This window comes from Citrus clementina, unplaced genomic scaffold (genome assembly GCF_000493195.1).
Source record: "Citrus clementina cultivar Clemenules unplaced genomic scaffold, Citrus_clementina_v1.0 scaffold_9, whole genome shotgun sequence".
NCBI classification, from domain to species: domain Eukaryota; kingdom Viridiplantae; phylum Streptophyta; class Magnoliopsida; order Sapindales; family Rutaceae; genus Citrus; species Citrus x clementina.
The window spans coordinates 2391186-2402204 of record NW_006261964.1 but is presented as its reverse complement, the minus strand read 5'-3'; the positions used below and the strand labels follow the sequence as shown (position 1 = coordinate 2402204).

At 35.1% G+C, this 11019-nt stretch overlaps 1 protein-coding gene across 2 annotated transcripts; it reads right to left on the bottom strand.

Annotated features, from left to right (window-relative positions):
- Positions 1-5679: 5679 nt before the first annotated feature.
- On the bottom strand, positions 5680-10784 carry LOC18032329 (LEC14B homolog). 2 transcript variants are annotated; one of them, XM_006419667.2, is made up of 10 exons: positions 10475-10784; positions 9884-10317; positions 9682-9801; positions 9494-9571; positions 8640-8813; positions 8177-8254; positions 7801-7976; positions 6931-7089; positions 6348-6408; positions 5680-6093 (listed from the first exon to the last, which is right to left on the bottom strand). In XM_006419667.2, the coding sequence occupies exons 2-10, from the start codon at positions 10262-10264 to the stop codon at positions 5890-5892; spliced, it is 1431 nt and encodes a 476-aa protein (XP_006419730.1). In that variant the 5' UTR covers positions 10265-10317; positions 10475-10784; the 3' UTR covers positions 5680-5889. The 2 variants fall into 2 exon arrangements, with proteins under 2 accessions (XP_006419730.1, XP_024046447.1); XM_024190679.1 differs by having other exon boundaries at positions 10491-10784.
- Between the last annotated feature and the right edge of the window lie 235 nt (positions 10785-11019).

Genomic DNA, 11019 nt, shown 5'->3' with positions numbered 1-11019 from the left:
ATAAAAGCAAGGTACTTTCGAAGGTATACTTTTCATGAGGCTGGTTTGTGTTCTAACCCATCATACATGTATTTGGAAGAGTATTTTTGTGGGGTAGAGAACTGTTACAAAAAAGAAACCGATGGCTTGTGCGTAGTGGTCTTGATATTGAGATTTATACTAATAACTGGATACATCGGGCTTCTACTTTATGTGCTGTATCACCTCGATGGCTGTCTGTTGATTCGAGTGTGGAGAGGCTGATTTCTTCTGGAAACTACTAAAATGTTGCTGTTTTAACATAATATTTTATTGATGTGGATATTCAGTAAATTCTAAAGCTTAAATTACCTTCGTGGCGGGCTGAGGATAAGGTTTTATGGCATTATGATAATCATGGTGAGTATTCGTCTTGGTCTGGCTATCGTTTGGCGCTTCAGCTGCGAGATTCTATGTGCATCTACAGGGGGATTGGTATATAATTGGAAGGCTGTGTGGGGTATGGAAGTTCTTGCTCAAGTTTGGATTTTTCTTTGAAGGGCTCTCTTAAACCTTTTGCCTGTCATGAAAAATTTACATTTAAAGAGAGTGCTTGATGACCCTTCGTGTAGACTTTACGGTGCTTTAAGAGATGATGTGACGCATTCTTTGGTTTATCGACATGCTCAGGAGTACGAGAGCCGACTAAATTTGAAGGTATTATGCCCCCCTGATATTGACCGCCATCTATAATTTTAAAGATACCGTACTAGCTATTGTAGCTTGAAATTATTTTGATTTAATCAATCACTTTTACGGTAAAAAAAATTTTATAATATATTTATTTTTTTTAATATTATTATTAAAAAATCATATTTACCATACATTATTAAATTTTATTTCATGATTATAACTTCTTTTCCACACCAGCTGCAATTTTAAAGCACTTTTTATTTCTCTGAAATATAATTTTAGCATGTTTATTAAAATTGTGGAATAATAAGAAATTATGTAATACACCAAAAATATTCATGTTTGAGACCACCCATTGAGCAACTTTTGGCCACCGGCATGGCACCACCACTTGTCGATGGAGGTGTCCAGCCTCTGCCGGCTTTCCCTCATCCCACTGGTGACCTTTCTCTGGCTAGACAACCATCATCTCAGCCACATGCACATTCGAACCGTAAGCCATGCACGCGATCTAGATGTAAAATCTAGCCCTTGGACCCATCGGCGGCGGTTGGTGGTGATTTACCACCGCGGACACCTCCCTTTCATGAAAGCAATCATTTCCCTATCCGGCAGCCACTAACATAGCCACAACAACCCCATAACAACAATCCTTTTTCATGTTTTTTTGCCATCCAACAATCCCTCCGCCACATTTAGACGCCACAAGTACCTTTTCCCTACCACAACCTCCACACTTGACTAACCCCGACACAGACCAGCTATCAATGACGTCCCTACTACTGCAAAACACATACCACTCCCTCGTTGCCCAATTTTTAGCCACTGCTAGTGGCGTCATGACCATCATAACCATTTCCCATCAACCACCTTTGCACCATTACAATACCTCCTAGCTGCCTTCATTGCCTACTCTGCCTCCCCCTCAGCCTCCATCGTCTATAACGGTTCAAACCACAGCTGCTACTGTACAACTTCAAATCCATTCACTAAAGCACCCTAGTCACAACGCCCGAAACCCTAGTCCAAATCCACCATCTTGTAAACCTATAACCTTAACACCACTCTTCAAGCCCAAAGCCAAATCCCACAAGAAAATCAAATACAAGCATAAAATCGATCCCTCCATGGAACCCAAATACAACATTAGGCTCAGCCTCGTGATTTTAACCCACCTCTTCAATTCCAAAGTAATCAAATACAAGCCCAAACCGGTGACTCTCTCCAAAACCAAGGCCATGCCCACCAATTTGCTAAAGCCTCCTATGCCTGTGTTATTAATCATGCAGTTATCCTCAATCCCAATGCTGCCTTACGGCCTCCTAAGTCATTTGTTGATGCTTTTTCTAGCCCTCAAACCTCTTTAATTTCGGTGAAACCAGTTTCATTGTTTCGAGGTGAACTTGTTGTTTATTTTTCCGCTGCAGAAATCCAGACCATGGCTGAGCCTTTCGAATTATCGCTTATCAGTAAGTTTTCATTTGGCCGTCCATCTATGGATGTGATTCTAAAAATTTTCATTTCTTTGGGTTTGAAAGGTTGTGCGCAGATTTCTTTACTAGATAATTGACATGTGTTGATCAAGCTTCAGCTTAAAGAAGATTACTCACGTATTTGGATTAGCCAGAGTTGATATGTTAGTGGCAAGTCTATGCGCATTTTCAAGCGGTCTACTTTTTTTCAGTACTCTGAAAATCTCCTGTTGTTCCTGTCTGGGTTTTTTTGCCTTATTTACCAGTGTATTTTATTCATTGCAAAGAAACCTTATTTTATATTGTTAATGCCATTAGTAAACCTTTACAGAAATGACCATGCTACTACTGCTGTTAATAGGCCCTTAGTCGCTAGAGTTTTGATTGAGTATGATGTTTTGCAACCAGTATTGCGCAGACTGTGGATTGGTGAGGGTGATGATGGTTTTTGGCAGGATGTCGTTTTTCAGCGTGTTTGTTTATATTGTGCTTCTTGTTAGCATCTTGTGCACTCTGTTGAAGCTTGTTTTGTTACCAATCTTGGGCTCCAAAAGCCCCAACAGCAGGCTGTCCAAGTGCATGGTACAATTGCTCGTGATAAAGGCAAAACGCCTATATCTGCTGTTGCTATGCACCCAAGGGTGCATTGTGAGAAGGTTTGACCTTTGAGGCACGGTGGTAGTGAGGGTGCAGATGCTCGGCCACCTGTTTCTCAGGAATCTGTGGAAGATGGCTCTGAATGTCTGATCTAGTTCCTGAGTAGCGAGCCAATGCTACTGCTTTGAGAGATAATATGAGATGCACTGAAGTAGCTAACCCTCCTTCTATTCGGGATGATCTGGGTGTTCAGAGGGCTTCCACCGATACTACTTTTTTTCAAACTACAGTGGTGGATATTCGATCTATGACTGTGAGATTTAATTCCCATTCTACAGATCTCCCTTTTCAGTCGGATGAAGAGTTTAGCTCTGATGGGAATTCTATAGCTAATGATTATTTTGGGACTGACCTTGAGGGTTCTAGAGGGTGTGATCTTGATCCTGATTTCAGTGTTGTTGGTCCACATTCCTTTAGTTTGAGGAAAAATTTCATATTAGTTACTGGTCACAAGTATCGTAGGCAGTTCTTTAAGCGTTTGCATTAATTAATTATCTTTATTTTCTTATTTATTCTCATAATGTTTTGCTATTTTTTTTCATTTATTGATTATGTTTGTTCCTTTACTTAGAGGTTTTGGTCTGTCTCCCTCCACATGTATTTTCCTTTTCTTCAATAATCTTTAGGTAAGGCGGTCCCACCTTACCCCCCCACCATAAGGTGGTTTTAATAAAAAAAATTAATAATAATAAAAAAAACATTGTTTCTATTGTTATAACTTACAATTAATTATTTTAACATTACATATAGTTCTCTCTACTTTTTTATTTTTCCTTTTTTATGGGATACAATTGATACTATATTTATAATTAGAACTTAATTCAATATCATTAATGTTCATACATTTCTTAGAAATTTGAAAGAATGGTACGTAGCTTCACCCACAAACTAGTGGGACAGAAGACAACTCCCAGTCTCCCATCCAAATATATAAGGAATTGGGAATATATATTTAGAAGGAGAAAAGAATCCACTAGGGAATAAATTAATTTTTACTTTACTCTCACTAATAGGTGTTGATTAATAAATTATTTTTTTAATGATCCATTAAGAAGTTAATTATTGTGCAAGTAAACCAAGAGAATATTTTAGGGTAAATCGAGAAAGGAAATCTTAGTCACACATAATAGTTAGTAAAATTTGACATAATTTGTCTACGACACGAATAAATAATTTTGAATTATCAAATGGATCGTATTATTATCAAATTTGATGTAAGTATTAAATGGATTGTGTTGTTATCAACACATTTTTGTTAATTAGTTGTCACATAATTCACATAATTCAAAGTCTCAATGTACTGCCTAATGCATGTGAAAGAACTATCACTGGAGGCATTTCCGAGTTCAAAGGTCGTCCTTAGGAATTGCCTATTCTTCTTTATCATATGCATACAATATACATACATTCATAATATATGATGAACACAACGTGACAAAATGCTTTTGCAAGCAATGGCGTTCTTTAATTACAGTTAACAATTTCCCTACCCAATTTGGTTTTATCTTCTAACTAATTGTCTTTTAATTTGTTTTGCTCTTCAATTATCTTTCTCAGGATCATTTTTAATTGAATCTTTCGAGAAGTTTCCTCTCCCTCACATCTTGTGACCTTTTTTTTCCCCCAAATATTTAAACCATCATTTGTGACAGTTGGAAAAAAAAATACTCATGGGATTGTCCTACGAACTCAACATGTTGGACTAATAGTTCAGACTTCAGCGTAATAATGTTCTGTCACATCACAAAGTAATGAATCTCATTGTAAGATTTATTAATTTTTTAACATTAAATTTAATAGACCTCATTGTGAGACCAGTTGTTAATCCCACAATAGAACTCATTATTCTATCGGGTAAAAATTTATTTAGTTCCTATATTTTAAAATTATTATTTTTTTAGTTTTTATATTTCTAAAAATACCTCAAACCATCCATACTATTAAATTATTGACACTCTTACCATTATCTTTTGTTCATTTTAACTTATTTTTACAATATTTTCCTATTATAATAATTTTTTTAGACATTATTGAAAAGAAAAAAAATACCAGTTTAACACCAAAAAATAAAATTAAAATAAAAATATATATTAATTTTTGTGGAACACTCTCTTGAGTTAAAATATTAATTTTTCTAAAAAAATTGATAATGTAATTTTTTAGACATACGTGAGCTTCCACAAAAATTAATATATACATTTTTTTTTTTGAGTTTAATTTGATAATCTAATTTTTTATTAATATCCAAAAAAGAAACATTATTGTAAGAGTGTAATATTGTAAAAGCAAGTTAAAAAAAAGAAAAAATAATGGCATTAATGTCAATATTTAGCAGCAGGGATGTTTTGAGGTGTTTTTAAAAATATAGGGACTAAATGGACATTAACCTCATAATATAAGGACTAAACAAGCTTTTACCCTTACTCTGCCACATGACAGAACATTATTAAAATTGGTGGGACAACTCCACACAAGTCATTACCAATTCTAGGTTTTTGCAACATCGTAAAATCTCAAATTTACATGGTCTAAGTCCGAAAAAATTATTAAACTATGTAGTTTAATAATATAATGCAATTATATTATTAAATCATACAGTTTAATTGATTTTACAGTTATTACGTTATTAAACTACACAGTTTAATAACTTTTGGCATGGACTTTAACAAAGTCCGTCTAATGGGCGAGTTATATAGCACAATTATACGAGTTAAAATCTGAAATAGGGAGCTGTGGTGTGAGGCCCGCAACTTAGAAACTGAACTATAGTTGTAAGGTGAGCATCAAGCTAACACAAATTTAACAATAATGTTAGGAATTCTAATATTTGAATCTCAAATTGAGTCTCAATATCACGTGTCACTCATTTATTGAATGATAGATTTCATAACTTATAAAATTGCTTAACCACTTTCTAATAGATGAATGTCGCATATGTTAAGATTCAAATTAAAATTTAGATGTTGGGATGCATAGTATTGCTCCAAAATTAATGGACTATAAAATAGCAATCTGAAACATTTTTGAGTTTTTTTTTTTAAAAAAGCTTGATCATACACAGCACTACCCGTCCAAATTATCAAAACCTATGCGTGCATGAAAGCATTATTCACCTCAATGCTCTTCCGAAAAAACGTCTTGCTCTTACTGTTCTCCGCTTTGGTAGTGGAGCCTCACCGATGCCAGGAATTTCCCATCTAACAATGTTGCAATCCCAAGAGGAGCTAATAAGCATAGGATAGATAGGGTGCCAACAACAATCTCTTACGGGAGCATTATGGAAATCAAGTTTTGCAACTTGGGCTCCACTCACCTACAAATTGGAACACGAATTAATTCATTGTACCATAGGGGCATAAAACAAACTAACTGGAGCATAAATTAGTCAGTTTCAATTACTAGAGGACAACGTATAGTGCAAAAACATGTAAAAGTGATTTTTTTTTTTTTTCCTTTCTCCAAATCAACCAAAAAAAAATCTCCATCTCCATCTTCTGTAATGCATTCCACAAAAAAGAGTGAAATTATGTTAAATCTGGAAAATGAATAACAAATTCGCACACTTACTAGATCATAAATGTAAACAGAGTTATCACTAGATCCGGTGTAGATGTACTTTTGAGCAGTGCTGTGAATTGATCAACAAAGAAAAGTTAAAAATTGATTAGCAATCATCAACATTGAATACTCAATACTCAATAGCCAAAATAATTTGGTCAGAACAGCATTCCTATCCAGAATTTTAATAGACTATAACACAATTAGAGAATTTTAAAAGTGATTGATTCTAAATACCCAAATTAGCTGGAAAACCCTCAAGTTATGTAAATTGTTGCCCAACTATATCCATGGGAAATCTAGCAACTCAAATGCATTCCCCTAAATATACTCATGTCAAGGTTGCAAAACACTGAGCTATTACTTCAGATTTGAAGTCTGAAAGTAGACATTTACAAGTAGTCATGCAATATGGCAAGTTATATTTGAGGTTATAGCTCAGTTAAGCCATCATCATCAGTAGAAAGAATAAACAGATTGTGTTCATAACAGAAATCAAAATCTAAAGATTATGCAAACTTCCCAAAATCTCTGAAAACTCACACAAGAAACACATTACAATACATTATTACTTCAAAAGTTAATGAAATACCTATATTCTGGGGAGAAGTAACAGCGAATGAGAGTACGCAAGACCGAATGTCCTTTATATGTAGCCAATGATTGATCATGGGGATGTTTCAACCTTCTTGCATAAGATGGGTATTCCATCCATCTATAATCCCAGTCATAATCTCTAAGCCTTGAATTACTGCTTGGACAAAGAAATAAACTCTCATTATTTTGGATTTTGACATAATAAAGACTGCATTTTATAACAACCATGAAGTTATCTCCAGTGACTTCGTGCAAATTTTCCCATGATATAACACCTCCAAATTTGAAGAGCACATATACAAGACTCATGGTTCTTGTACGTTTCCTACATGTTTTAGTGAATGATTCAATTGTTCAATTCGTATAAGCATTAAATCCTACATCAATTTTCATGTTCAAGGGACAAGGGAAAAGGATTCCAAGTTCACATGGAAGCAAGAATTCAGAGCAGTGGAGCAAGTTGTATAAGATGATAGGATTCACCGTGGGTGTCTGCCAACCTCATTAACCTGTGCTGCAATAAACTCATATTATATACCAAGTCTGATAGCCAGATACTCATACAGGTTAGGCAACAGTATAAAATTTCAACATACAAGCTACAAGTCCATAGGCTAGTTAAAGCACTTTCAAATGCCACAAATTGAAGTAGGAATGCCGTAATTAAAATACATCGCGCACAATCATCATCAGCAGAAGAGAACATATATTAATTCTAGATAAACAAATGATTACCAAAAATTTAATACTCCAAGCAATTCTTCTTCTTCAGTATTTTTCTAGTGCACATAGAGAGCACAAAATAGGGATAAATTAAGTAAGCAAGCTAACATCAAGAATGACAATAGGGATAGAATAGACATACTCTGTGGTGTTTGAGGACATCTTTCGTATATCCCAAAGTTTAGTAGTTTGATCTTTTCCATTTGAAATAAAGTAACGGCCATCTCTACGACTATCAATGAATGTAATCCCTTCCAGATGTCCCATCAAGACACCATTTGCTCGTCCTTTTGAAATAAAGCAGCGCCTATCCCACACCTAAATGAGCTGATAGATAAGAAACATAATTCCTAAACTGAACAAGCAATTTGAAGATGGAGAAAATACTTCCTTAGCTACTTAACAATCACCAAGGCATTCAAATTACCTGAATAATGGGAAAGGTTTGGTAACCTTTTGAATGGTAATTAATTCTTCTCTTCTAAAAGTACAAAACCTGAATGAATAGATGAAGTTACCTTACAGAGGCTGTCATCACTTCCAGAGAATATGAGATGGCCAGTTTCATCCGCAAAACACACTGTGTTAACATCAGACTGCAAGAGACATAGCAAATCAGATTTCTGTAACTCCAGATATTTCCAATCACATCCAAGCAATTGCCGCAAAATCAGAAAAATAATACACTTCCAACATTTAGAAGATGACTGAAATTCAAAACCAACAACTATTTCATATAATAGTAGTCTCAAATACTGCAAATAGCCATGTCTTCTGCAAAGTACACTGTTCTGCCATGAGGAACGGAAAAAATGTACATGTGAAAAAGATCTAAAATGGTTATGTACCGCACAACTATTCAAGAATTGAAGAATCAACAAAAAGTTTGATACACAACACCAACATTATTCATAATAACATCTCTGGATATTATAGGAAACAAGAATTTTAATTCTTTTTTTTTTCAAAAACTTATGATACCTTATGAGCAGGAATTCGAAGGCTACACTTATTCGCTTGGAGATCATAAACATATATGAAATTATCACTTCCTGCTGCAACAAGCTCCTGCCCATCAGTTGAAAATTTTACAGAAAAGATCCCAAATTCATCCTCATCTCCATCAGCAGAAAAATCTAACCCCTTGTGGATCTCCTACACCAGAAACAGACAAAAAGTAAAAAAGAGAGAATCAAATGTAAAGAAATATTTCACAAATGGGCAAATATCTTTATAGATTCTTCAATAGTTCTTTGGTTTATTAATGAAGACGGTGTCCTGAGCTTTCAGTTTTGTAGGCTACTCTCATGCTCACACAAGCATCAACCATAAAAGTAGCTTAAATAGGATTTCTCTTCATAAGAAACAAGAAAGGAAGTAAGTTAGATTAATAAACATTTCACGCCACAAGAACAAATACGAAATGCACCAAAATCTGAATATAATACACTAATCACTCAAACTGATGACTATTGAATCTGTTAAGGTACCGCTGCTCAAATTGTAGAGATGGTTAGGCAGAGCACCCAATTAATCTTCACTAGGAGACTCTATTCCTCAAATCACAAGTTCAATGGCCCTATTTATTGCAATAATAACTTATTCTTAGTTAGGTTTCTAATCTAGAAGAAAGAGTGTTCAACATCATCCAATCAGTTTAAGGCAGATGTGAGATATAGTGCAATGCCAGACACAAAACTTGTAGACAATCCATCTACGATGAAACTAATGAAATAATTTGGGTACCCGATTCGGCTAATTTATCTGCATAGTTCTATAAAACATCCTATGACTGAATAAACTAAAGATGATCAAGTACAATTAGTAGCACATACCGTAACATTTGCAAGTGACTCTCTAGCACTGGATCCAACATCTACAATATTAACAATGGCACATATACTGGCATAAACCTGCAATATTTACAGTCAAGTTGATTAAAACTGACCGAGAAAAAAAAAAATTACAGTCAAAACACTTAATATGTTTGATTAACGGGTTCCCCGCCACACAACAAACTTACAAGAAAACGTTGATCTGGTGATAGAGATGTATCAGTAATTGTCCATCTCAAGGCTTTGGTTTCAATATCCTTCTGAATTTTCCAATTTTTATCAACATTATATATCTTAATGTTGCTTTCCTGTTTCAAGCAAAATGTAAAACGCTTAGAGATTATGATCATGAAGGCTTCTGATACTAATAACAAGTTGTAAAATCAGCACCTGAGATGCAGCAACAAAAAAGGAACCGTCATTAGAGAATTGCGAAGTGTAGACGCGAGAATTCATCCCATCTACCTTCCAAGGACCATTAACGGGCAAATACCGGCTTAAAACATGACAACTATCCGCTGCCGAGAATCTACCCCTACCCGAATAATTGACTTCCCTACCAACCAACATTTTCACAGTTGAAACTGGCAATCTCAACTTTCCAGGGGCAGTCCTACTTAAGAATTCATGGGGCTGCGACCTAAGCTTTGTGAGTTGAGCAATTTCATGATCAAGATAATCAGGTCGCCCGTTGCCTCCTTGACTCAAAGAACCACTACTAGAGGCATATCCATCGTCACAAGAACTAGCACCCTTGCCAAACCTCCCCATATTGGATATCAGTTATGACGATTCTATGAACATCAACTATAACTTAGCTAACCCTGCAAATAAAAATTCACTAACTTTAACCCATAATCCATAAAAACTATTAATTTTTAAAATCAAAGCTAACAAAACCACTCATACAATTCAGTGACGTAAGAAGTGATCAAACAAAGAGCCAGAAATTAAAGCAATTTAGCAATCGAAATCTCTTACTTGAATCAGAGTTTACCGGAACCTGTGCAGTCAATTGTTTTGTTTAATGCTCGCGCTCATCGAAGAGACAAATTGCTGAATTGCAGTTAACGAGCAGTTTTGTTGGAAGAGCGAGCGACACGTATTGAGGGGGGGGTGAATCAAGTGTAATCACGCGCGGACAGAAGATGTTTCATCCGTCGTGGTGACGCCACGAGTGACTTCTGAGTGACATCCCCCATTTTTAGTAAAAACCAGGATCCGCAGCCCTTAACGGTTAAATAACGTCCCTTTATCATATTTCTTAAAATTTCGCATTAAGGATTTAATATTTGAATTTGTATCACATAGACCCCTAGCCACTAACCAATAACTCTTCGAAGGGTGGTGGATCAATACCACGTCACATAAATGAATGATGGTTAAAGACAATAAACCTGTTAAATTAGAAAATTTTATCATATCTATATCTAATTATTACAAAATTTTGATAAATTCTTTTCATTACTTTTGTTTTTAAACTTATATCAATCAACTACTTTGATATTAAAAATTTATATAAAATA

Excerpts from the sequence above, each read along its gene's own strand:
- LOC18032329 (XM_006419667.2), bottom strand. The coding sequence starts at position 10,264 with ATGGGGAGGTTTGGCAAGGGTGCTAGTTCTTGTGACGATGGATATGCC. Across the intron at positions 9,572-9,681 it reads CACCAGATCAACGTTTTCTT|GTTTATGCCAGTATATGTGC; the intron begins GTAAGTTTGTTG and ends TAAATATTGCAG. Across the intron at positions 8,814-9,493 it reads AGTCACTTGCAAATGTTACG|GAGATCCACAAGGGGTTAGA; the intron begins GTATGTGCTACT and ends TTTCTGGTGTAG.